Genomic DNA, 27,817 nt, shown 5'->3' with positions numbered 1-27,817 from the left:
CTAGTGACCTAGTAACAAGGAACCTAGGAGTCAGGCATATCTGGCTGTGCATCTTGGTTCCACCAGTTAGTAGCTGCATGACCTTGATGAGGGTAATTTCTCTAAACCTCAGCTTCTCAAGACCCAAATAGGAATGATAACCAAGGTTTGTTTGAATAATTCTAACCGCATCTTCCGTGTAAGTGTTTAGATATTTTTCCCCCTCGAATGCAGGATAATAGTAGCATAGCACAGTGGTTCAGCACATGGCTCTGTCACTTACTAGCTGTGTGACCGTGGGAAGGTTATTTAATCATTTTAAGTCGCAATTTCTTAACCTGTTAAGCTGCAAGTATTGATGGCATTTCTCTCACAGAGTAGTTATGAGGAATGAATGAACGTATCCACAGAAGATATTTAGTACAGTGCTCGGCCTCTAACAAGCTCCCAATAAATATCAATATCTGGAAGAGGTTCTGAATCAGATTGCCTGGATTCAAATCATTTCCACCATTTATTAGCCAAGTGACCTTCATGGTTATCCTCCTCACGCCTCAGTTTTCTGTTCTTCTAATGAGACAACGATAGTACATACTTCATAGGATTCTTGTGAATATGAAATGAAACTGTGTACGTGAGCACGTGGCCCAGGGCCCGGCATATAGTAAGAGTTAAAGAACATTACCTGTTGCTGCTGTACTATGGAGGTTTTATTATTACCACGTGCTTTAGTTTATTCCCAGCTTTTCAGTTATTAACTCTATAATATTAACCGCCCTCTCCTCTGTAAAGTGAGAATAACAAGATAACCGGTCTCATAGGGCACTGCCATTGGGCAGCTCTGAAACACAGTTCAAATAGAAAGGAAATCGTTATCATTGTGTCCAGCGCGCAGTGGCCGATGCTTTTGCTGTAGGCTTGGAGCCTCAGCAATCATGCCTTCTCTTCCACCTGCCCATTTTTTTGATCAAGGTCATTCATTTCTGTCCCTGGAACTCCATCCGGTTTTGGAGGGACTGCTTCTCCCATTCGTCAAGATCGCTTTGAATTCTCATCACTATCTTTCAAAGTGTTAACAACTCTGCCCAAATCAGTGCCTGTGTTCCATCATTCCTCCCCTTGATGGATGCCAGATAACAGTGACCCTGGGAAAGACCCTTCCAGCAAGAGCACAGTACATTCTGCCTGTCATTGATCATCACCTTCCAGCGAGGGGCCCTGGGCCAGCTGGTCTACCACCTAACTCACAGGGTAGAAAAAGCTACAGAAACACAATTAAAACTCACTACGGTTAATGTCAATTTTAGTATATGTGATGCCAAAGTGAGCACTAAACTTGATGTCAATTATAATTTCACATGCTCTTCCTCCCTGCCCCTTCCCTTCCTTTACTGACTCATTCCTTTAGCTTTTCATTCAACAAACACTTATTAAAGCACACATAGTAAGCACTGTCTAGATACCAACATGGTTCCTCTCATTGAGGGGGCATAGAAGGTAATGGGGTTTCTCTTTGTCATAATCATCTCATTATTGTCAGGAATGATTTATTGTGTGGACAACCAAATTGGTTACCACCTAAAATGCATTAATTTTCAAACTTCACTGTACTTAGAGCTACCTGAAATATCTGGTTTTAATAAAATATTTTTACATATAATAACTCCTAATATTGGTAAAGTAGGACATAGTCACATCTAATTACAGATAATCTTCCTAATACCCTATGAGGAGGTGTGTTCGTATTCTCCTCAATTTTATAGAGAGAAAGCTGAGGTCCAGAACGCCTAAGTAAATCACTCAACAGGATTCAGTCAGTATGAATCAACATCTTCTGGTGTAGAGTTTGTAGACTGCCCAAGTATTTATCCCCCCAACATTTTCCCACACATTCTATCATTCATTCTGATACCGTATATCAGAGGCTTAGGCTGTAGCAGAGGTGGCCAGACAGTCAACATTTACTGAGCATTTCACTGTGGCAGACATTGAGTCAAACGCTTTAAATGTACTATCTCATTTAATCCTCAAGAAAGACCTGGGAAGAAGATACTATAATCCCCAATTTACAAATTAAGAACTGAAGCTCAGTGATGTTAAATAACTTGCCCAAGGTCATGGTGCTATTATCTGGTGGAGCCAGGAGTCAAACCCAAGAACCTGTGATATTAACCGACATGCTATAATGTCTCAGAGATGTTTTTTGTAGGATTTTTCAAACTGCGGGTCATAGTCCATTAGTAGATTGTAAAAGAAAGTTGGTGGGTCATGATCAGCATTTAATAAAATGAAATAGAATAAAATAGGATGGAAAATATCAGAGTGCATCAAAGTATGATGAAGTATTGAAACTTATTTTATCTGGATGTGTGTGGGCTGGATCATGGAGTCAAGTGTATTGCTTAGTTTTCAGGGTAGTAAAAAAAAAAATCATTACAAATACCATCTAGTATGTTCCACTGACTATAGATACGTATCTCATTACTTTAAATAAAGGAAAAATAATCAGTAGCCATAAGGAAGGCATTAGGAGGTATATTACTTGAGGTTCTAACTAACTGGTTTCAGAGAACCAACAGGATATAGAGCTTTATTCTAAGGAATTGGCTCACACAATTATGGAGTCTGACAAGTCCCTAGATTTGTGATTGGCAAGCTGAAGACCCAGGAGAGCTGATGGTTTAGTTCTAGTCCAAAGGTTGGCAGGCGTGAGACCCAGGAGGAGCTGATGTTTCAGTATGAGTCAAAGGCAGGAAAAAAGCTGAAGTCCCAGCTTGAAGGCAATCAGACAGCAAGAATCCTTTCTTACTCAGGAGAGGTTCAGCATTTTTGTTCTATTTGGGATGTCTACTGATTGGGTGAGGCCCACCCACATTAGGGAGAACAATCTGCTTTACTCAGTCTACTGATTTAAATGTTGATCTCACCAAAAATACCTTCCCAGAAACACTCAGAATAGTGTTCAACTCAATACGGGGACACAACCACGGGCCAGTCAAATCGACCTATAAAATTGAGCATCCCAGGAAGGCAGACAAGGTAGAAACCTAGAGGGAGATGTAAGTAATCCCTGCCAAGATAGGCCTGGGAAGTCTCATCTAATGAAACAGTTTATCCAAATGGCAATGAAAGATGGGAGTTCTAACTGAGCTCTGTGGCAGGCAGCGCTGAGTGCTTCCATGAATATCATCTCACTCAAGCCTCCCAGCAATGCTTTGAGCTGTCTTATGCCTGCCCCATTTCACAAACAAGGAAAACCAGGCACTGAAAAGTAGAATGCCATGTCCAAGGTGAAACCACTGGCTAGGAGCAAGGGGAGGTTTGACGTGAGGACTTCTAATTCCCAGCTCTATGCTTCTTGGGGTCCACCTGGATATTTGATTTCATTTACTTTTTTATTTTTATTTTTTCACTTCTCTCCTTTTTAAAAAACATTAAACAGATTGTGATAGCTTTGAAAGTGGTTAAATCAGGTTTTAAAAATGACTAAGGGAGGTTTATACTCAATACACTTTTTTTAAAGATTTTATTTATTTATTCGACAGAGATAGAGACAACCAGCGAGAGAGGGAACACAAGCAGGGGGAGTGGGAGAGGAAGAAGCAGGCTCATAGCGGAGGAGCCTGATGTGGGGCTCGATCCCATAACGCCGGGATCACGCCCTGAGCCGAAGGCAGACGCTTAACCGCTGTGCCACCCAGGCGCCCCTCAATACACTTTCTTAAATGCAGTTTGGGATCGGTTTGATCTGCTGATCAGGAACTGTTACTGGCAGAATTGCGAAGGGTTACATTGCCCAGCTCGAGGTTGTCTGTTCTGAGCTTAGGTACAGTCACAGGGCTGGGAACAAGCGCGGTGTGCTGGCACTCGAGGCACTCAAAGAGGTGAGCCTCAGAGCCTTGATGACCAGAAAAAGGGTCTAAGCAAATAATAGCAGCTGGCTTCAATAGCAAATGCTAGCAGGATTACGATACAGGACAAACACTCAGGCCGGCTGTGCTGTGATCAATTAGTGATGTCTGTCAGAGGCAGCAGAATGGGGGAAGGAGGGAAAGTGGGCTGTACATTTTTATTCCTTTAAGAGAATGAGACAAAGGCAGCCTAGATGATTAAGCTGTGTATGGGGAGTCATGGCGATAGGATGAATGTGTAATTTAAGTCCCTCAAATTCTCATTTTTTCCATCACATTTATATATTATTGCTGTTGCTTGCTTATAATTCCCTTTCAGGAAGGTGCTGAGTAGAAAACAATATTTTTCCTTGTTACCCAAAATAAGAGGCAGGAAATCTCTGAGGGGAACCCTTTTCCTAATCTAATCTGCATCCCTCTCTCCTTCTCTCCCTCCGTTCATCCTTCCAACCACTCATCCAGCCAATGAGAACCCACGATCTCCAGAGGCAAAGTGATGAAACACACAGCTCCACGCCCTGGAGAAATGTGCAGTGAGTTGGGGACTGAGAATAATACAGTGTGAAAATGCTCCAATAGAAACAAATACAGTAGAAGCACAAGGGAGGGAGCAACCCACCCTTTCCTACCCTCTCCTTTTCTAGACTCCAAAGACATTCAAACCTGAACTTCCAAAAATTAGGAGTAGGAGCTTGCCTAACGGAGAAGGGAGCTAGGGTTTCTGGGTGGAGGGAGTCTCATGGGCGTGGCTGAAGCAGCGAATGGGCGAGAGTAAGTGGTAGGAGACAAGTGTACAGGTTCACCCGAAGGCCACACTCTGTTGCGGAGGGCTTGCCCCCGAGGCCAGTGCATTAATGAGAGAAATCCTGTGGCTGAGTTATGGCAGGAAGAGTGATAACATCAGTAACCTGGAAATGGAGTCAGTGTTGGCCTCCAGGGAGCCACAGAGAGGATGACAATTTGCAGCATGGCAAGTTGCTGGAGCCAAGCGAAGGTGACCATTGAGAACAGGAGTGTTCCTGGCCCTGGATAAGATGGCCAGCATTCAAGGGAGCATGCTCTGGCCCTGCTCAGCCCTCTAGCCCCATTACTCAGCATTGGGCTGCGCTGTACTGTGCTTTTGCTGGTCCCTCAACTTAATCCTACCCCTTTTCTCCCTGGGGCTTTGTACGAAGGGACGTGCTGTTTCTTCTACCTGGATTTCTGCTTCCCTCCCTATACGCTGTCTTCTTCACCTGGTTAGTGCTTATTCATCGTTGGTCTCTGCTTAGATAGGACCCTTCCAGGCAGCTTTTCTGTCTCCATGGTTTTGGGTTGGGAGCCTTCTTAGGTGCTTCAGCGCACCTGGGATTTAGCTCGATATAGCCCACTTTGCAGCTTCCTGTCTCCATCATGCACCTTGTTAATGATGTGTTCCCAGAGTCCTGCGCATAGGCTGCTGCTGGTCCACAGCAGGGGCTCGGTGTCTTCCTAGCAAGAGAGGCTCAAAATCCAAGCCCATCTCTGCTGGGCCTCCTCGGGAGCTTTCCTACACTCTGCAGAATCGGGGTAGATTCCTAAAGAGTCTGGGCTGGATTGGACAGTGCAGAGGGTAAGCTGGGCAGGAATCTGATTGCGAAAGGTCTTATATTTACTAGGCAGTCTGGCCTGGCCCAGAGGGTCTTTTGCTGTGCCTGCTAACCAACCAGTCACCCTGAACAGACAGGCACTAGATTCTAACAGGCTCCAGGCTTTATCCCCAGTTACCATGACAACCAGGCTTCACAGTGATGGATGGTATTGATTGACTGACAGACTCCTGGTGTCTTGGCTTTGTCCCCATCCCCCCTAAGTCATTTGCATACACATGGAACTGAGACACTCTCGGGCACCATTCTCGTGATCTTTCCCTGATTTTGAATTGCCACCTCTGTCACTGAAATAGCCCCAGCCTTTAAGGAGAAAAAGGTGTGATGATGTCAAAATTACCCCCAGAGCCACTCTTAGCCTCTTTCCCATAGGTGACATAATGTGGCATGGAGGAGATGGGCTTTCAACACAGACCTTGGTTCAATCCCCGTTCTATTTACTTATTGTATAATTTTGGGCAAGTGACTTAAACTATTTAAGCCTCTGTTTACTCATCTCAAAAATGGGAATAATTGTACGTGTTGTGAAGAGATGTGTGAATATGAAATGAGATAGCACATGGGAAGGCTTTACCCAGCACATAATATGTACTTACCAAATGTGGGTGTTTTCTCAATCTTCACTCATTTGTGGCCCACTGCAGAAATGTGGATTAAGAAAATCTATTTTGGGGGGTGCCTCGGTGGCTCAGTTGGTTAAGCATCTGCCTTCAGTCAGGTCATGATCTCGGGGTCCGGGGACTGAGCCCTGCCTCAGGCTCCCTGCTCAGTGGGGAATCCTGCTTCTCCCTCTGCCTCTCCCCCTGCTTGTGTGCTTTCTCTCTCTCTGTCACATAAATAAATAAAATCTGTCTTAAAAAAAAATCTGTTTTGACAAACTCCTCGGCCTCCGTCATTCCCTGATTTTCCAGGCTCAGCATCAGGGACCAGTAGCTCAGTCCAAGTATGCTGTAATATTCGTGGCAGTAGAAATAACAGTAATACTTGACCATTATTGCTGGTTTTGCTGGTTCTGAGCCAGGCTCCATCCCGAGCATTGTACACACTACAACTTAACTCACTTCACCACCACAGACAACCGTATGAGGTAGACACCATGAAAGCTGCCACCCGACGATGAGAATACTGTAGCACACAGAGGTTTGACGATTTGCCCAGATAGTAAGTGTGCAGAGGCGAATTTTAGCTCAGGCAGTCTCCAGTCCAGAAAGACTGAGGCTCTCTGCTATTCTGACTCTTGTCATGGCCACATCAGCCCCCTCAGCTATACTGCCTCTTGTATATATATATATATGTGCGGCCAAAATCATCTATCTAGAAGGGCCAGAGTCCCTGCAGACACCTGTTACCAGTGAGGAGGGAGACCTGAGACTGCTGTCCCAGCATTGCCCATTGGGAGCATGGATTCCTTTCTCTGAGCCGCTTTGTGGAACGAGGTGATCATGGAACCAGGGGGTTGGGAAGGCTGCTGTTCCTTGTGTCACACGAGACGCATTTCCCTGCACTGTTAACACTGACATGCCGCAAAGAAGCACGCACGGCCTTTGCGTGTAACGCACCAAACATCTTGGGCCTGCGTGTTAGGGCATTTTGGGCAAGAGACTTACTAATAGCTAAGATTTGTTGAACACTTGATTGTGTCAAACATTGTTTTTAGGGACCCATGTGTGGAAACTATCACTCCCATTTTATTTTAAATGGGGAAAATAAGGCACAAAGAGGTTCAGGTAACTTACCCAACACTCCTAGTGAACATAAAACTCTGACTCCAGGGTTCGCATTCTTAACCACCACAATTACTGCTTTTTCTTTTTTTTTCTTTCTTTTTTTTTTTAAAGATTTTATTTATTAATTTGACACAGAGAGACAGCCAGCGAGAGAGGGAACACAAGCAGGGGGAGTGGGAGAGGAAGAAGCAGGCTCCTAGTGGAGGAGCCTGATGTGGGGCTCGATCCCAGAACGCTGGGATCACGCCCTGAGCCGAAGGCAGATGCTTAACGACTGCGCCACCCAGGCGCCCCCAATTACTGCTTTTTCTAACCACTGAGCCTACAAAATGGATAAATCCCCCTGGCTCCCTAAGATTGTTGTGAGCCTCCAATGAGAGGATGCAGACACAAGTGCTTTATAAAATATCATCTCTTAATCAAGTGTGAGATATTACAAGGATGTGATTTGTATCATCAACCAAAGGGACATCTGGGACTACCAAAACATTTTAGAGGCATTGTCTAGATTGGTTGGAATCAGCCCATCCCTGAGCACTCCTGGGGGCTTGTCACATGCCAGGCTCTGTGCCAAGACCTGTAAACCCAAGAGACAATTTATAAGTCTGCAGGATAATTGGAAGAACAGACCGAGAAACTGACAATTGTTAGAGTATGCTAAATACTATGCTGGAGAGAAGAAGCACAGGGATACCCTGGGGGACACACAAGGATTCCATGGAGACACAGACTTGGGCCCTTGGGAGAGAAGAAAGACTTTCTAGAATTGAGTGGGAGAGGAAACAGCATATGAAAGGCATAGAGGTACTTATACTATTATTCTTAGGCGGTGGAGAAGAAGCATCAGTTTCAATGGATAAACAACAGCACAGAGGGGGCAGGTAAAGTTAGTCTACACTGCCCAGCTAAACAATCATCTTTTCCAGTGTTATGGCACGAAATAGACTATATGAGTCTTTCCTTTCCTTCTGAAGCTGTCTTTGGGGGCAACCAACGTAGCAAAGCAACACAGCAGACAGATCACAGCAACCCGAATGGCATTTGTTTGTTGCAAAGAGATAAATAATGTATTACACCTGCTGTTTTCCACCTGGTGCTTTTCATCTGAGGAGTGACAGACTTGCTGCGTTCTGGCGCCTCGGAAGTCAAACTGCTTGGTTCTGCCTCCAAGTCACATTGATCCGGCCTCTCCAACACCTCGCCAAGACCAGGTGGGAAAGGAGCACCAGACATGGTGGCCAGAGACATGTTCTCTGTGCTCCTGGCCTACCAGGTGGGCAACCCAACAGCTCTTCTCGGGTTTAGGCTAGAGTGGGAAGGAACCCGGAGGCTCCCAGTACTCCTTCCACTGCTTGGCATCTCCCTCTTTTCTACTTTTGAGTTTAGGTCAGGTTGGCCTTTCTGAGCAGAATCTTGCTGCCAGGGACACAAGGCCTCCACATGGTCTCCCTCTGCTCCCAGCATCTGCTTTGTCTGGCTAATCCCTACTCATCTTTTCAGACTTGCCTCTCATATCCTTTATCTGACTTCCCAGGAAGACTCCCCTGACTCTGCTGGCCTCTTTCACAGCTCTCCTCGCACAGGGCAGTTTCATTCCCTTCCATTTCTTCACACTTGCCTGTGAACTCACGGAGAGCAAATGGTCTTTAGTCCTTATTTCCCAAATGTTTGGTGCACATTCAGACATTATTAAGCACTTATCACACTTGTTTCAAATGTTCTTCAGGTGTTCTGGTGTGCTCTTAAAGTTTCAGAATCGTGGCTTTAGAAGAAACCTTAAAAGACCACGGGTCAACTCTTCAAACCCTTCTACTGCGCTTCTTATAGGCAAATAGTCAGCCTCTGCTTGGTACCCTCCCAGTATGGGGAGCTCACTGCCCTTATGAAACAACTCAGATCTCCTTGGCCTGTGACCATCAGGATGATTTATCTTATGTTGAGCTTAAATCTGTCTTCCTATAGCTTCTGCCCTTTGGGTCCTAGTTCTTGCCCTTGCAACCACACAAGTAAGCCTCATTCCTCTTCCTCAAGACAACCCTCTGGAGAGCTGAGTCTAGTTCCACTGAGCTCTCTTAGAGAGAGATCTTTTCTCTTTTTCTCAGGTGAACATCCCCCATCCCTTCAAACATTCCCAAAGGATATGTTTTGAATTTCTTCACCCCCATGCTACTCTTCTCCAATCATTCCCTACTTGCTTTTCTCACTCTAGTTTTATCGTGGTAAGAACACTTAACGTTAGGGGAGCCTGGGTGGCAAATTTGGTTAAGCATCCAAGTCCTGGTTTCAACTCAGGTTGTGAACTCAGAGTCCTAGGATCAAGCCCTGCTTAGGGCTCTGCACCCTGTGGGGCATCTGCTCGAGATTCTCTCTCCCCCTCTCCCCCTGCTTGCACGTGCTCTCTCTCTCAAATAATCTTTTTTTTTTTTTAAAGAATACTTGACATGAAATCTACTCTTTTCACAAATTTGTAAGTGTACGATACAGTCTTTTTAACTATAGAGACAATGTTGGACAACAGATCTCTAGGACTGACATTTGAGACATTATGCCCATTGATTAGCAACTACTCATTTCCCCCTCCCACCTCCCGCAAATCACCATTCTACGCTCTGATAGTTGGATTATCTTTAATACTTCGTATAACTGGAACCATGCTGGTTTGTCCTTCCGTGATTATTTCATCTAGCGTAATGTCCTGCACATTCACCTATGTTGTTGCATATGAAGGATTTCCTTCTTTTTTTAAGGCTAAACAATGATGAGTGAAAGTCCTTTTTTCTTATTTCCTTTTAAAAATGTGGACCCCAGATTCTGGGTTTCTCTAAGCTACACAGAGAGAGTGAGATTATCTCCTTTACTTTATTGATTATAATTTTCCCCTGGTTTTTCACCTGGCTTCATTGTCTTCCTGAGCTGGAAGTTATCCAAAACTCCACAGCCTTTTCTCTTGCTTTCTAAGCTGTGCCCATTTCCTATTGTGCTCGTGCATGGTATTTTCTCCCCAGGGAAGGAGGTTACAGCTTTCCCAAATGAGCCTCATTTTGCCATGCTTGGTGTGTCTATCCTTCCAAACCTTCTGAGGGCTTTTTGAATCCTGATTCTTTATCTGAATGATCCTTGGCTTTTCCTAGTTACTTCTTTTGGGTGGATATGATGAGCCTGGCTGCTAAGTCCATATCCAAGGCATTGACAAAAGCATTGACTGAGAGAGGGCAGAGGCCAGTGCTCTGTGACAGGCCTCCGGAGTTCTCTGTAGTACCACACTACTCAATATCTGGTCCCAGAGGCACTGACGAGGAATCATCTGGGTTATCTGTTTAAATGCAGATGGCTGGTGACTCAGAAATACAGAATTAGAACTGATAGAGGTGGGACACAGGAACGTGTATTTTTTTTTAAAGATTTTATTTATTTATTTGACAGAGAGAGACAGCCAGTGAGAGAGGGAACACAAGCAGGGGGAGTGGGAGAGGAAGAAGCAGGCTCCTAGCAGAGGAGACTGTGTGGGGCTCGATCCCAGAACGCTGGGATCACGCCCTGAGCCGAAGGCAGATGCTTAACGACTGCGTTACCCAGGTGCCCCAGGAACGTGTCTTTTTAATAAGCACTACAGATGATCTCACTGTGTAACCAGGTTTGGGAAACATCAACTTCAGAGTTCACTGAGCTCAAGACCTCCAAACAAATACCAGTGATATTCCAAAGCTGACATCTAAGGAGTCCAGCCTTGATGGGATGGGGTGGGGCCATGGCAGATCATTCTTTGGTTCTATAAATACAGGTGACCTATGAACAACATGGATTTGAAATGTGTGGGTCCACTTATATGTGGATTTTTTTCTATAAATACATTTTTCTCTTATGATTTCATAAGTTTCTTTTCTCTAGCTTACTTTATTGTCAGAATATAGTATATAAAACATATAATATATAAAATATGTGTCTATCAACTGTTTATGTTAACCGTAAGGACTCCCGTCAACAGTAGTTAAGTTTTGGGGGAGTCAAAAGCTATACTTGGATTTGAACTGTGTGGAGGGTCAGCACCCCGAACCCCCGTGTTGTTCAAAGGTCAGCTACCACCCATACAACACACCCACCTGGGCAAGTGCCACACAGTTGCTCCAGACCTTTCTCTGCTCTCTCTCCCCTCTCCCTCCCCTGCTCTTTACTTGATGGAAGCAAGATGTGTCTGGTTCTGTGTCTTGGCTTCCAATACCAGTTTCAAGTGTTGGATTTTGCCACTACGTTTGACCTCCTCTGCACCCCCTTCCCTGCCCCAGCTTACTGGTCTTGGTTTCCCAGGGGTGCTCAGCACACAGCTCTGATTTGGCCTCCCCTACAGCTTCTGATGAGAGACTCCTCTTCTAACCCTCGTATATTGAAACACGCAACTCTCCGGATACACCTTAGTTTTTGTTTAGCATATTGTCCCAAACCTGCTAGCTTCTCAGGACAAGACCTTACTTACTCAGATTTGCATCATATTCCTATTTAATTCACAGTGTGATGGGGATGCTACACACAAAATCACTAAATTTCTCTCTGAGAGCAGAATTCTTTAGTCCGATGTGATAACTGGAATTAATGAAAATACCACAGGCTTCTAAGGGAGACAGACTTGAGTTTGAATCTCAGCTTCACCATTTCTTAGCTGTATGACCTGAGGCAAGACAATTCCACCTGTATGAACCGAGGGCATCTCAACTACGAATGAGAAGTGCGGGCTGGGTGTCCAAGGGTGCTTTCAGCTCTCACATCGTAGGACTCTGAAGTCACAGACCTTCCCTTGCTGGCTGGTACCCTACTCTGGTGTCCTTGGAAGGCAAATCTTTGCAGTCCGAGCGGTGCTGCTCAAATCGAACTAGAATTCTCCTCCCCCTGCTGCGCATGACAGGCTGTGGCAGACCCCGCAAGAGCCTAAGGGCTCTGCAGGCGCCCTCCGGCCACCCCGCATCCCTGTAATCAGCCTGCCCTGTCACCGTAAGCCGGCAGCCCTCCACCACCATTCCCCTTGTAATCACTCTGGCTTCTGCCTGTGAATGCCTTCTCCCCACTTTTGTTTATCACCGGTGAAGCATTTTTTAATCAAAACAATTAAATATGCTAAATCTTCCTCAATTAGTAATGCATTAACAATTCAAAGTACTCGAACAGAAGTGGCAGGAGAAGCCCTGGTGCTCACAGCCTCACAGCGTTGCGCCTCCCAGGCGCTCCCAGCTCGGGAGTGATTCAGAAACCCACGCACACAGCCACGAGGGTGGGGATGTTGAGGCTCTGGGGGGCCTGGAGACAGACAAATCCAGCCCTTCTCTCCGCAATCAGGGAACTGCAGCCCAGTGTGACCACAGGCCTTTTCTCTGCTCATACAGGGTGCCTGTGACCGGGATTTGTTAGTTTCACTTTTTAAAAAACCGTAACATGGGTACACAGTTAAGGCGTAAGCATGATGACTTGATGTATGTATACAAAGGGAAATGATTACTACAGTGAAGCAAATTAACATAGCTTCTCAGATAGTTCCTTTTCCTGCGTGTATGGGATGAGAGCCCCTGGAAGCTACTCTCTTTACGAATGTTCAGTTCTCCACGCGACAGGAGGGACTGTAGTCGTCGGGCGGCACGTTACAGGTCCCTGCTTGTTCAGCCTACAGAACTGCAACTTTGTACCGTTTGCCCAGCATCTGCCCACTTCCCCCACCTCTGCACCCCTGGCAACCACCTTTCTACTCTTTGCTTCCAGAGATTTACTTGGCTTTTTCGGAGGCTACATATAAGTGAGATCATGCCATTTTTTTCTTTTTCTGTCTGGCTTACTTCATGTAGCAGGATGTCCTCCAGGTTCATCCACACTGTTGCAAATGGCAGGATCCCTCTTTTTTAAGGCTGAATAATCATATACGTGTATATATATATAATAGTCACGCACACCTACACACATGCATATACTCACACACACCATAACCTCTTGGTCCATTTATCCAAGTGACTGGAATTTGAATTCAGGATCCCTGACTTCTGAGATTTGTTTCTGTCACAAGCCCGTACCACAGGACTCCTGGTGTATAGTTATTTGCTCACTTGTTTCATTCATCAACCGCTTATTCTGACAATGGTGTCGGAGCGCCTCCTCCACAGCAGCCACTGAGCTGCCACGCTGACAAGAGAGTAGTGAATAAGGCACAAGTTTTTGACCCCACAGAGTCTGTAGTTTGATGGGGACGCAGGCAAGTAAACTTGGTTGCTCGATACTCCCTTGAAAATATTAAATCTAATCCTTAGCTCAATCAAATAACGGACTGAAATTATTTTTCCTTTGTGGTGGCCATAATAATACAAGGACTGGTAATAATTATTGTAAAGTTCAAAGTACCTCCCACCAATCAGAATGGCTAAAATGAACAAGAGAGGTAACAACGAATGTTGGCGAGGATGCAGAGAAAGGGAAACCGTCTTACACTGTTGGTGGAAATGCAAGCTGGTGCAGCCACTCTGGATTTAGGTTCCTCTAAAAGTTAAAAATAGAGCTACCCTATGATCCAGCAATTGCACTACTGGGTATTTACCCCAAGGATACAGATGTAGTGAAGAGAAGGGCCATACGCACCCCAGTGTTCACAGCAGCACTGTCCAGAATAGCTAAACTGTAGAAGGAGCCGAGATGCCCTTTGACAGATGAATGGATAAAGATGTGGTCTATATATACAATGGAATATTACTCAGCCATCAGAAATGATGCATACTTACTGTTTACACTGACATGGATGGAACTGGAGGGTATTATGCTGAGTGGAATAAGTCAATCAGAGAAAGACAATGATCATATGGTTTCACTCATTTGTGGAACATAAGAAACAGCACAGAAGACCATAAGGGAAGGGAGGGGAACCTGGATGGGAAGAAATCAGAGAGAGAGAGAGAGACAGACAGACAAACCATGAGAGACTCTTAACTATGGGAAACAAACTGAGTTGCTGAAGGGAGGTGAGTGGGGGATGAGGTAACTAGGTGATGGGCATTAAGGAGGGCACGAGATGTGATGAGCACTGGGTATTGTAGGCAACTGATGAATTGTTGAACACTGCCTCTGAAACTAATGAGGTACTATGTGTTGGCTAATTGAATTTAAGTTTTAAAAAAGGTAATGATATTTCAAAAGTACAAACTCTAGTTCACAACCTTCGGAAAACCTGAGCCACGGATAAAGCTGGACTCTGCAGCAATGGTCAGTACCTCGCTCTAGTCGACTTTTCTAGTCTTACCTTGCCAGCCGAATGAAGGGCTGGAAACCAGCTCTGTTCGCTTACAGAGTGAGCGACTGGGACAAAATGACTTTACTGCTTTGGAAATTACGCTTCTCATCTACAAGATTCAGGTTCCTCCATGGGTCCCCAGATGTAGACAAACATAGGGACAGCTACTGTGGGACTAAGTTATCATGGGGCCAGAAGGCAGGCAGACTCCCCATGGAGATCTATCCATCTTCCAACAGCACTCTGGCCTCTCCGGGCCACAAAGAGGACCTGGGTGAAAAGAACTGCACAAACACGATCATTCTTGCTGAACCAAGCACACTGGTAGCTCTGAAGGAAGAGCAGGTGTTCTGATCCAAGTCTGCTTTGTGGAGGACATGGCACTTGAACTAGAGCTTGAGGCAGCTTTGGAACAATGGTGAAAGGGGAGAGAGGAAGGGGTAGTGTGTGCAAAATGGCGGAGTGGAAAGTGGTGCCAATCACGAGCCACGTACTGTGCGAGGCACAGGGGTATGCGGAGATGGGTGAGGCAGAATCCCTCACCGGAATGTGCAAAGGAAAGGGAGCTAGCACTTTGGAGCAACTAGTATGCGCAGTACACCTTCCTTCTCATTTTCAGAGTTATTTGGGTTTGAACCACACAGAAGAGAACACTGAAATTGGGTCAAAGGACTGGGATCTCAACCCAGATCTCTTAGACTTCAAAGCCGAAGCTAGCTACCACTGCTGTGAGTCAGTTGTTCCATAGTCACGGTCTTGAAGCATCTCAGCATTTTGTGTGTGTCTCTCTCCCTGTTGCAGGTATTACCAGCAGAGATATCAAGTCATGCTTTGGAGGTTTTGTAGGCATTGAATATGAATATTCAGAGAGCATGACAATTGGAGGAAAGTTATCAGGGGAACGTTGCAAAAAGTCTGGAGGTGGAGATACTAGTAAGTATTGAGTAATGGGTCTCCCAAAGAGAAGCTAGACTTTTCCTTGGATGCACACTCAGGGCATGAACACAATTTTCCCCCTCAATTGATTCCATTTCAGTCAATGGTCGTGCTGCACGGGTGCTAAATACCCCAAACCAATGACCAGTTGTGGTTCTATTTTGAATTCACCATGGGCTGAGATCACTTTAGAAATACATGATTTGGGAACGTGCCCCCTCCCAGATTTCGAGCACTAGACAAAGATGTAAGAAAGAACTGAGATGAAAGCAATGTGTAGACAGAACCTGGGTAGTTGACTGCTGAGATGAAGGCCCCTCAGGTTACAGTCCAGAGGGAGGAGATGAGTCTTCCGAGAGAGAATATAGTTACCAAGGTCAAAGAACAATTATTAGATAAAGACTGTACACAGATATTCTGTGGCATTTCCTGAATAAGTCAGTGTGAGTACTCATGCATGCATTCATCAAATGTATTGGGTATTTGTTTTCAAGTGGGAGACAAAGAGGATGCAGGGATAATGAAACAGCTTACAGTACAGTGGATGAGGTAGTTATGAAATAGGTTCATGTTACCCCCACTATGTTAGGCTACTAATGCCTTAGGGCCTTAAGTGAAATGATTTCTTCTCTGTGATGCCCTTCCCTCCTCTCTCCATTTACCTACAAAAATTCACTCACTTTTCTAGACAACTCACCTCTCACCCTGACCACCCTCCCTCCTCTACTGTAGATCTTTCTCCATATCCTTCTGAGCCCTGTAGAGACATCTGTCACAGCACCGATGATACTGAATGGAGCCTCGCTGGCAGGTAGCAGGCATTGGGCAGATGGATGAATAAATGCATGCACGAATGAATCCTCATCCACTTTCCCAGCCTCTCCCTCTGCTATGCTGGGCTGGGCTGTCCTCCCAGCGTCTGCTCTAATTCAGAGGATGGGTCTATTTCTAGGCTCTGCTCCTTCTCTTCTGCTTTGTCCTACAAGTTCACTGAGCAAGGTAGAAGAATGGGAGACAGCTCTAAGGGGAGCACATACACTCTGTTCCAGATCTCATTAGTGGGGCTTGCCAACCAGTCCTTTGGCTTTTTGGAAAACGAACTAATGCGGTTATGTTCTTGATGGCAGAAAGCGACATGCTGGCCATGGCTGTGGTGGACATCATTTCTCGGGTGCGAGGTGGCAGTTCTGGCTGGGGCGGTGGCTTGACTCAGAACAGAAGCACCATTACATATCGTTCCTGGGGGAGGTCATTAAAGTATAATCCTGTTGTTATTGATTTTGAGGTAAGTCTTTTCGCACTTGAAGAAACTCCACGTCCATGAGGAATGAAAGTGAAGCAGACCAGATCATTTCATATTTCTTATTATGAGCCCATCAAAGAACAAGATGAAATGTAACGGCACACTGATTTGGTGGCCTTCCCCACGCCTGACTGTAGGGAGTGCGTGACTTTAAACCCGACCACAGGACCACAGGGAGCAGAAGCTTACTATCTGGGCAGAGCCTAGTTTGACACGAGTAGTCCCAGAATTTCTTCAGCATTAGGCCACGTTAAAAAATAGGAACTTGCATTAGTATAGAAAAGACTTTAAAATCACATTTGTTTAAGTAGGGGTTGGAAAACTTTTTCTGTAAAGGAGCTGATAGTAAATATTTTTGGCTTTGTGGGCCACATACAATCTCTGTCATATAAATTCTCCTTTTTTAAAAATTTATTTTTTATTTTATTTTTTTTAAGATTTTATTTATTTGAGAGACAGCCAGAGAGAGAAGGAACACAAGCAGGGGGAGTGGGAGAGGAAGAAGCAGGCTCCCAGCGGAGGAGCCTAATGTGGGGCTCGATCCCAGAACGCCGGGATCACGCCCTGAGCCGAAGGCAGATGCTTAACGACTGCACCACCCAGGCGCCCCTCCTTTTTTTTTTTTAAACCACCTTTTACAAATGTAATACCATTCTCAGCTCAAAGGCCATGCAAGAATGAGCTGTGGTCCCAAGCTGTATTTGCTGCCTTTGCTCTAAGGGATCCCATCCCCTCATCACAGTGAACCTCTGGTCCAGATGTGAGTCTTACCATGGAAGAGATTAGGGACCTGAGGCTCCAGGTCACCAGTGAGCCATCTACAGTCCCAGAGCTCCTATGTGGCTGCCTGGATTTCAGACCCTCAGTCTTCATAACCAGTTCTCACTTCCTTCTACCCTAGCACCTTCCTGAAAGCCATGGTTCTCAACCATGGGGGAAGTGGGAACAGGTACCTTGCTCCTCAGGGGAAATCTGGCAGCTTCTGGAGATGTATTTGGTTGTCACAGCTAGGAAGGTGCTCCTGGCATCTATGGAGTAGAGACCATTGGTGCTGCTAAACATCTCCCGATGCACAGGACAGCCCCCACAACAAAGAAATGTCTGACCTCAAACATCAATAGTGCTGAAGCTGAGAAACCCTGCCCTAAATCTCTAGCCTCACAAAGGCAGTAAGAGTGTATTCAAAGTGCAAAGGAAATGGATTGTTCTACCAGTCGTCAAACTGTTTCTATTCATAGGCAAGGGTAGTCCATTAAGGAAAGAGTTGGATTTTGGGCTTTTATTTTTTATTTTTTTATTTTTTTAAAGATTTTATTTATTTATTTGACAGAGATAGGAACAGCCAGCGAGAGAGGGAACACAAGCAGGGGGAGTGGGAGAAGAAGAAGCAGGCTCATAGTGGAGGAGCCTGATGTGGGGCTCGATCCCACAACGCCGGGATCACGCCCTGAGCCGAAGGCAGACGCTCAACCGCTTTGCCACCCAGGCGCCCCGGATTTTGGGCTTTTAAATAAGCTATTGTTTTCTTGCCCATTTTCTCTTGACTCTTGTCCGTTTTCTACATATTTAAAATCCCAGGTATGGATACATTCCTCTTCTTAAAATATATACCAACAATTGAACCTAAAAGTCTACTACAATACCCTGCTCTCTATGAAGAAAGAGGTCAGATGGATTAACCCTGATCTCATTTCTTCTCCAATAAGTAAGGGACCATTTTCACGCACCTGTAATTCACATAGGGTCTGAAAATTGCTATCATCAAGCTATTAGTCATTTGGGCAAAAGTGTAAACTTGATATCAGGAGCAATATATAAACTTTCATGGGCAAGAGGCACACTTCGTGTTTGCCGTGAGCAAAGCTTCCAAGGGGAAGTCTGGTATTAATGATTTGGAGGAGGCCAAATACTGTCTTTGGGGAAAGAGAGCCTAGGTTTGGGGTGAGAAAGATATAATTTGGATCATGGCTCGCCACCTTTTCGGTGTATAACCTTGGGCAAGTTTATTTTCTGAGCCCTAGTTTCCTGGTCTATAACATGGGGATAATAAAATGTTATTTCACAAGGCTAGGGAGAGAGCAGTGGGTACTTAGTGAATGTCAGCTGAAGAAACAGGTTGATGGAAGCTAAGGAAGCTGGCCAGATACCATAGCTGGTGAATGGCAGAGCCCAGCTTGAGCTGTGGCAAACTCTAATACCCGTGATCTCTTCACAATACAGGCTGCCCCCCGGGAAGTTTGGATCTGGTGCATTAAGGTGCTGCCAGGTGGCAGAGCAAGAAGGCGACACAGCTAGCGCTGTGTTTTTAAAAAAGGATGCTTACAGATATATGAAGGATGATTTGAAGCACTGGGGAGAGAGACAGACAGACAGACAATGGACAAGGAGTCCAGCCAGGGGGTTATTTGGAACCTGATGCTCAGAGCGGAGACCATGTCTTACTCACTTGCATGTCCCCATAGCTGAGCAGTGCTGATTTATGGCGGGTACGGAGACTGAGTGAATATAGGAATCATGTTATATTATGATGCTGTGCTATGTTGTATATTATTATGTGTTAGGTTGTATCATGTTGCTAATATCATACCACTTGCCTTCTCTGAACCTGTTTTCTTATCTGTAGAATGGGAACAAAACCATGGCCAATATCCTTTCAAGCTCTAAGATTCTTTTTCTCCACCCCTCCTCCCTCCTTTAAGTCCCTACCTGCCCTTCCCAAGGAATGCTCCCTACCCACTTCCTGTGGGTTCTGGGATTCAGGAATGAGAGGCAAGGGACTGGGTGCTGAGCCCCACTGGAAAGTCACGGGGAAGTTGCCCAATAGTCCCGACCTCCCCTGGAATTAAGAGTCATCTTTCGCCAGGGTCACAGGGCAGCCCATCCTGTACTGACTTCCTAACAATGGGGCCAGATTTTCTGAACTTCCAGTAAGTGGTCGTCTGCCCTTGGCTGGCAGCCCAGCCAGTCCTGAAATGACCAGGCTGGTGACCTCCGCTGCAACCTGTGACCACAGGCCAAGGTCTGTCTGTCACGGGCCTTTCTGTACACATTTCCAGGAACCCCCTCAAGGCTATTGTGAGCGCCCTCTATTGACTTCTGACTCTGGCGCAGTGAGATTGCCCGAGTGTGGCTCGGTCCTATCTCTGAATTGCCCTGTGACCTTGGCAAATCACTCTCATCTCAGGGCCTCGTGTTACTGTCCTATAAAATGAGAGATCTGTAAAGGAGCTTTCATTGTATGACTGTGCATTAAAATATAGAGCCTTAAAAAGCACGCTGAAGACAACCATATACACATGCAATTGGAAGAATTTTGGCTTTTCCCCCGTCATCACATTTAGCTAATAAAAATGGTGCTTTACTTTATATTGTTATTCCCGTCTGCAATGGTATCTCTCATTCATTACTTCTTTAGATCCTCATAAGAATTCTAGGAAGTAGGCTATTATTCCCATTTTATAGAAAACGAGGCTGAGATTTAGAGACAGACAGGAAAGACCACAGAACTAGGACAGGAGCAGCATTTTTTGAACTTCTACTCTGTGATAGGCCTTTCCCATCTATCAGCCTTCATCCTCACAGAAAGGTAAGAGGACTGTTCTCATTTTGGAGATGAAGAAGTCAGGCTCCCTGTGCAACCTGACAGATCACACAGCTGGAACCAGAAGGGCTGAGATCGGAAGCCAGATTTTCTGGTTCCAGATACAGTGCTCTCTACCACATCTGCTGTTTCCCAACCACTGATCGATTTCGCCCCCCCGGGGACATGTGGCAACGTCAGGAGACGGTTTTGGTTTTCACAACCAGAAGTTATTACCAGCACCTCGTGGGTAGAGGCCAGAGATACTTCGAAGCATCCGACAATGTGCGGGACTGCCCTCCCCCGCCAACAAACAATTATCCAGCTGGAAATGCAGTCATGCTGGGGTTGGGGAACCCTGGGATATAGTCATTCCTGGAATGGGCAGTGGTCTCAAATGCAAATGACCCCTTTCCCTGCACCTCTCCACGCTGATACCAATTGGGGTGTTCAGCACTGCCGGCACAACTACCTATCAAGGACTTTAATAATTCCTGCATTGAAGGTTAGCGATCAAAAAAAAAAAACCCACATAAATACACATACTTTATCCTCTTCCTGCCTCCTAAAGTGCCCGATGGGGGTGGGGAGCAGATGAGCTGGCATAGATTGCTGCTGAGCTCTCTTCTCTGGGATAGGGGGACCACAGCTTTCAGAGCTAAGCAGGCCCATGTCCAGAGTGGCTCTTGCACTTAATTATGTGACTCTGAGCAAGTCACTCAAACACTTGGAGTCTCTGGGGTTGAGTGGCGGTGAGGATCCGATACATGGGGTAGAGTTGAGTGTCTAGTTCTGTGCCTGGCACGTAGCAGGCCTTCCAGCGGCTTGATGGCCAGTTCTTGGGCTCTGGGAAGCTGGAGGCCCAGGCAGGGGCTCTCTGTTCTTTCTGTACCTGCAGATGCAGCCCATCCATGAGGTGCTGAGGCATACGACCCTGGGGCCCCTGGAGACCAAGCGCCAGAACCTGCACCAGGCCTTGGACCAGTACCTGATGGAATTCAACGCCTGCCGCTGCGGGCCCTGCTTCAACAATGGGGAGCCCATCCTTGAGGGCACCAGCTGCAGATGCCAGTGCCCCCTGGGTCGCAAGGGCTTTGCCTGTGAGCAAATGGAGCAAGAGGGTAAGGCCCATGCATCCTTACTCAGTTGCCAGCCCGGCCCAGCTCAGAAGGGCCAGCACGGAAAGGACCTTCAGGGTTCCCAGCCTCTTCTTTCTGTGACCTTGTGCCTTATGGCTGACTCTCCCTCCCTGCTTTAATGTTCTTCTGCTTTCTCCCTGCCATCAAGACCCTCTCTCAGATGAGATCTGTTGTTTGCCAAGGTGTGTATGGACAGAATTCATTTCTGGAGGGATATATTATTTTCCTAGTGTTACTGTAACAAATTACAAGTTGGGTGGCTTAAAGCAACAGAAATTTACTGTCTGATGCTTCTGGAAGTTAGAAGTCCGAAATTCAGGTATATTGGCCAGGTTGGTTTCTTCCAGAGGCTCCGAAGGTAGACCTGTTCTATGCCTCTCTCCTTTCTGGTGGTTGTTGGTGATCCCTGGCTTTCCTTGGCTTGTAGGTGTGTCATTCCAATCTCTGCCTGTCTTCACATGGTGTTCATCTCTGTTTTCTCTTAAGAAAGCTAGTCGTTGGATTAGGACCCACCCTAATCCATAATGACTGCATTTTAATATGATATAAACTGCAAAGACTCTATTTCCAAGTAAGGTCACATTTACAGGTGATAGGTGTTTGGACTTGAATACATTTTGGGGGGCCCACAATTCAACTCATGACAAGAGTTAAATAGATGGTTGGCATTACATTGCAAGGAGTTATGACCAAAACTCAAAAGGGCTGGAGCAAGTCAGGTTTCAGTGTATTGTGGTACAGCATGAACTGACTGCTCCCAAGGAAGAAGGCTCCCACACAAGGATTAGAAATCTGTATCCCGCAAAGATGAGCAAGTCTGAGGACCTGGATGTGAGCCCCCGTACTTCACTAACTTCCTGTGAGACACTGGCGAACCATTTCTTTTTTCTGGGGCTCATCTCTCTCATTTAAGTTTCCTCTGAGCTTCAAGAATCTCTGGCCCAAGAATTTAGCCCAAATCCCTAAGCTTTCAGTTTTTTGCACATAAAAAGCTGCTTATATTGTACATGGGATGATGGCAAAAACACATGGGCTGCCAAACCAATGTATAAATCGGTCTCAGCCGGCAAGTGCAATGAAGATAACGTAAAGGGGAAAAAAAAGGAAATCTGGATAGGTCTTTCTAAAGTACTACTCTTAGGTCAGTCAAATGAACTGGGGATGCCCATGGTAGATGGAGCCTGGTTTGAAAATGAGCTGATGCTGGGTTATAATTCCCTCACTGGGGGAGTAGTTCTTGACGGGAAGCAAGACGGCAGAGCTCTGGTGGCAGACAGACCTCTGAATACCCATGTTGCCAATGTTTCATCTGAATAACCCCTGAAAAATGGCGATGGTATCAGTACCTTCCTCACAGGTTGTGCTGATGTGACACTGGCCAACACACATGGCAGGCTCCATCATAATACGTAAGAGGAAGAGATTGCTCTACCGGTAAAGGGTCTATCTTGGTTTGCTGCCTTGTCTAAATCCCTCCTTTGCTAGCTGAAGGGAGTGCAAATTAAATCCCGATAAGCTGCCTTGTATCCTGTAGGAGGAATTCTGAGAGGGGTGAGCCAAGATGGTGAGTGAATCCCGGGGTCCTTATGAAGGAGGATACAGAGAATAAAAAACAAGTAGACTCATTACCAGGGCAAAGATTGGCACAGTGTCCTCAGGTAAACTGAATAAAGGCACTGCCTGTTGGTGGGTAAATGGGGAGAAACAAAGAAACTTCTCAGGGCTGATACAGACCAGCTGCTAGGCCCTGGGATTTCTTGACTTTTCAAGCAGAGTGTGGACTTGGTTTCAGCCCTCATTCACCCCATTGGCCAGGAAGCTTTTCCAGAGGGGCCATAGGTCAGTGAACAGAAAGAATAACTCACCCTTATTCTGTGCCAGGCACTATCTCAACACTCCCTGTGCACGAGCTCATCTCTTCCCCCAAGAATGTTGTAAATACTGTTATTAGCCCCAATCCACAGCTGAGGAATTGGGGGAGGACAAAGGTGACATACCTTGCTCAAAGTCATCCAGCTGGGGAGGGTCGGAGCCAGGATTTGGACCCAGGGGGTTGCACCCATGCTAGGACCCAAGCTCTTAACTTACATTCTACTGACGTACATCCTAAGAGTCAGGGAATTTCAGAAATGAGGGCAGAGGGTCTGAGATGATTGCACTGACTATTATTTGGGAGAGTGGGAAGGGAAGGTATATCCCAGACCATGGTTATCAGTCTAACCTGACTTAAAGAGCCCTGCCTTAGTAATTACACTTATGGTATGGGCCCGCAGTACCAGTGACTTGCTTGGTTCCCTTGGATCCCTGGACAAGACCACAGAGCTAGAGAGGAATAGGGAGTGTGGGTTACCTAGTTATGCCTCTTCAATGGTCCAATGCTGGGTTCAGTCTCAGACATGCTGAATCCTATGTACACACAATGGGCCCTGGGGAAGAGGGACATGATGCCAATGATCCGGGGGGGGTGGCAGGGCACAGCCCATTTTTCCTGCAAGATTACATTCAGTCAATTGCAGGGAGCACACAGGTATTCCATTAACCTTGTTACAAGCACCGTGTGGATATCAGGTAGCCTTGGGGACATCAGACTGAAGTTCAGCCTGACAAAGATTAATTTGGTAAGGAAATCTAAGACTGGGCAGTCAGCTACCATGGAGACCCACTGACATCGGTCCCTGCGGATTTTTCCTGCAAACCTTTGCCTATGGGGACCAAGTCATGGAAGTGAGAAAAATAGAGACAGAGAAGCCCGCTGTGGCTGTCCCACCAGGGAGTATAATTACAGAGCTGGAAGGGACCTGAAGATAACCTAATCCAGTGATATTCACACTGGGATCTAAAGAAACTTGCAGTCTTAGGATCTGCCCCAGGGGATCAGGGCAAACCTGATAGACACCCCAGCTTCAAATAACACAGCCTGACTTTCATCTGGCTGCCATATTGGGGCTCATGTAAGATTTCATTTAAGGGGGAAAAAACAGTAATGAAAAAAATGATGGAAAAACCCCACCAGATTAGTCCAGCTGTTTCATTTACAGAGGTGAAAACTCAGGCTGAGAGAGGGTCTGCCCCAAGGCACAGAGCCAGTAGGAGGCAGCAGCCCCAGCCCAGGGGGCTGCAGGAACTGGATTTCCAGAGGCAACCCATGATCAGTGCCTACGTTCTCACGCTCTGTGCAGAGACTCTGTCACCCACTATGGTCCCACTATCAGAGTTGGAGGGGGTCTGATTTGCAAACCCTCACAAAAGCCCAGCAAGCCTGTCCACAGGGCTGTCAGGCTGGCCCTTTTCTGTGACTCCCTGGCCGGGCTGTGCTCTGGGCTCTTCACAGCCTCCGGTGGCTCTGTGTCATTCTTCCGGAGGAGCGTGCCTTCCCGCCATACTCTGCTATCTATCTTCCATGGAACTGCGCATTCCAATTTCATGAGATGGGCTCTCAGTGGCCTCTTCTCACTCCATCCAGAGTTTCAAATTAAGTGTAAGCCGGAGAGCACAGAGGTCTTGGTTGGCTACACCAGGCATCTCCCCAAGGAGAGATCGCGGACCACTCCAGGGCAACGGAACAGGCCTCCCTGCTGATAGTCCGAGCTGCTTCTTATATGCTAACCTCCTCCTCCCCTGGGAAATTATCTGTGCAGGAGCCAAGGCGGACGGTCGCTGGAGCTGCTGGAGCTCCTGGTCTGCTTGCAGAGCAGGCACCCAGGAGAGGAGGAGAGAGTGCAATAACCCCGCACCCCAGAATGGAGGCGCCTCGTGTCCAGGGTGGAAAGTGCAGACGCGGGCTTGCTGAGAGCCTCTGGGCACCGATGCTGCGGACGTCACCCCCTGCACCGACCGCTGGATAAAGACTTCTTTCAGATGAGGGAAAATGCAAATTGACATGGACTTTTTCTCTGTCCTGCCAGCTCCTGGGCCCAGGACGAGCCTGTGCCATCTACAACCATCTAACTGTCCTATTCTCGAGTCATTCAACAGCTGGGTGCTGGGCGTTAACTAGGGGCTCGGTCCTGCTCACAGCACTTCAGATCATCCAAAAAAGCCAAAACCCAAGAGAGAAATCTCAATCCATGCTTTAGAGGGATTTATAGGATGTTAGAGGTATGAGGCAAACAGATGCTATTGAAACAGTCAATGGCCAATAAAACAAAGTGTGATGAGAATTATTTCAGTTCTTTGAGTATAATATTTGTTCATTCATAGAACCATGACTAGTTGGTAAAATAAGCAGACACACTGAAATAATGAGAAAAAAAAATGAAGACTGACTTGGGTTCCTTCAATTTTCCTTCAACTGGATTCAACAATATTTTCCTTTATTTCCTCACTTAATCTCTCTTGGTTCTTACGACAAATAACACATTTCCCCCAGTTATCATCTCACGGCACACTATCCTTTTCCTTCATTGCATTTTTCACAATTAATAATTCTAGATTGACTGCTATATGTCCTGTGACTATTTATGACCTGTCTGCCCTGAGACGGTAATCGTGAGAGATTAGCTTTGCTTGCTTCAGCACCGTATCTGAGGAGGCTGGCGCCGTGCCTTGAATCGGGAGGGACCTAATAAGCATCCTTGGATAAAGTGAGGGACTGAACTCAAGAGTCAGCTCAAAAATGTGGTCCATATTGGTCAGCTCCAGAGATTGGAGCGTGGATCCGAGAGGCCAACCAGTGCTGATCAGTGTACCTTCCCTGACACCTGTGGGAGAGCCAATCACACCAGCCTGCCTCAGTATCTCCCCAGCACTCCAGTCATGCCTCAAATAGAGAATGTGTTGTATTGCACTGACTTTTCTGTTTACCTCTAAGTTTCTCCCATAGGTTGGTAGCTCCTTGGTGGTGGAATCCACATTTCCAGTAGGGACAAAAAAAATCTGTTGAATTGATATATACTGGTGTTCCCTATCTTTCCAGAATCCTCAATCTTTTTACAGTAATCATAAGACATGTATACATGAAACAATTAGAAGGGGTTTTAGGAACACCGGGAATTAATTGCTGAGTTAATGCCAAAGCAAGTGCCAAAGGAGGCCAGGTGGGACAGAAATTTACCTTCCCATGTGTGTATTTTATATATGGAATGGGGCTTGACCCAGACCTTGAAGGATTATAAACTAGGTAAAGAGGGAGGAGGCCTTTAAGACAGAAATTCAGCATGTAACAAAATTTGAAGGTGAGAAAGAACCTTGGGGGGGGGGGGCGTGCAGGTGCATGTGTTGGGAATGGAGAGTGGAGAAGAAGGTGAAAGTAAATATGTCATATAAAACAGCACAGTGCCTGCTGCACATGGAATTATTAGCATCACCCTTATTACTATTGTTACTATTATTAATTAAAACATAGTTTGGAAGTTTCATTTCTGAGCTCATTAGATCATCCATCTGAAAGAAGAAGACTCCTTTACTGCTTCCCATCCGGTCCTTCATTTGCGTTTTCCTTTTAAGGTTAATTCACATTAGTAATTAATTTCCATTCGTTGTTTAATAGGGAGCGGTAGTTACATGCCAGTAACTGATGGAGGCTGAGTATGCAATTTACACAGGACATTCAAGCTTGGTCTTCATGAAAGTGGTAGTTCTCAAACTCAGTTACACAGTAGAATCGGGGTGGGGGGGGATTGTTTAAAAACCTTGATGTCCAGAGGCTGCACCCCAGACCCATGAAATCCAAATGTCTGGAGGTACAAGCCAGACATCATTAGTTTTAAAGCTGTTATCAACTATACTTCAATAAAACAAGAAAGAAGAAAGCAGCCCAGGCTGAGAACCCTTGAGCACGGGGAGTCATCACGTGTTCACGGGAATAGGTGTGTAACAGAACAAAGGTAGCCACAGTAGGGTTTATCTGTGTTATCTCATTCAGCCTCATCAAGGACCTCTTCAGGTTTGCTTTATGAGTCCCACGTCACGGCTAAGGACACTGAGGCTTGGCATGGTACAGCCTCACGGTCAGGGTTTGAAGGCAGTCCATCAAGCCCAGGCTCCCCACCTTTGCTCTATGCCGTCTACCAGTGCAGGGACCTACAGAATGGTGTGTGGGCTGCAGGGGAGAGGCGAGGAAGCTCCTTTTGGGGTAAATCTAGTCATCCAGGCAAGAGATGAGAACTTTGGGGTTAAACAACTGCCTGGATCACCTGTGAGCCCAAACCACCGGCTGAGCCATGTGGTCGTCTTCCTGTCGCCAGAGCCAGAGAACCAAGGCCAGCGTCTGCCCCGCTCCTGCGAGGACACTTCCTCCCCACGGCCTCCCCAGCAGTTTCGGAAATCACAGTACAGTGGCTGGAGCAGTTTTAGAAGCAGCAATCCTTCCCCAGATCAGCGCCTTTCCTCCTTCAAGAACGTCTGGCTCTCGCTAAGCAAAG

At 46.2% G+C, this 27,817-nt stretch overlaps 1 protein-coding gene across 1 annotated transcript in view; it reads left to right on the top strand.

Annotated features, from left to right (window-relative positions):
• C8A (complement C8 alpha chain) overlaps positions 1 to 25,245 on the top strand; it is a 62,601-nt gene extending 37,356 nt beyond the window's left edge. Inside the window, exons 8-11 of the mRNA XM_008699150.1 lie at positions 15,299 to 15,430; positions 16,561 to 16,718; positions 21,215 to 21,437; positions 25,094 to 25,245. Of these exons, the coding sequence (XP_008697372.1) occupies positions 15,299 to 15,430; positions 16,561 to 16,718; positions 21,215 to 21,437; positions 25,094 to 25,245 (665 nt within the window). The remainder of the gene's footprint in view (positions 1 to 15,298; positions 15,431 to 16,560; positions 16,719 to 21,214; positions 21,438 to 25,093) is intronic.
• Positions 25,246 to 27,817: the final 2,572 nt, after the last annotated feature.

The sequence above is a fragment of the Ursus maritimus genome, unplaced genomic scaffold (genome assembly GCF_017311325.1).
Source record: "Ursus maritimus isolate PB19 unplaced genomic scaffold, ASM1731132v1 scaffold_12, whole genome shotgun sequence".
Taxonomy (NCBI): domain Eukaryota; kingdom Metazoa; phylum Chordata; class Mammalia; order Carnivora; family Ursidae; genus Ursus; species Ursus maritimus.
Note: the sequence above shows the minus strand (reverse complement) of the source record. Positions and strands in the feature narration are given on the sequence as shown.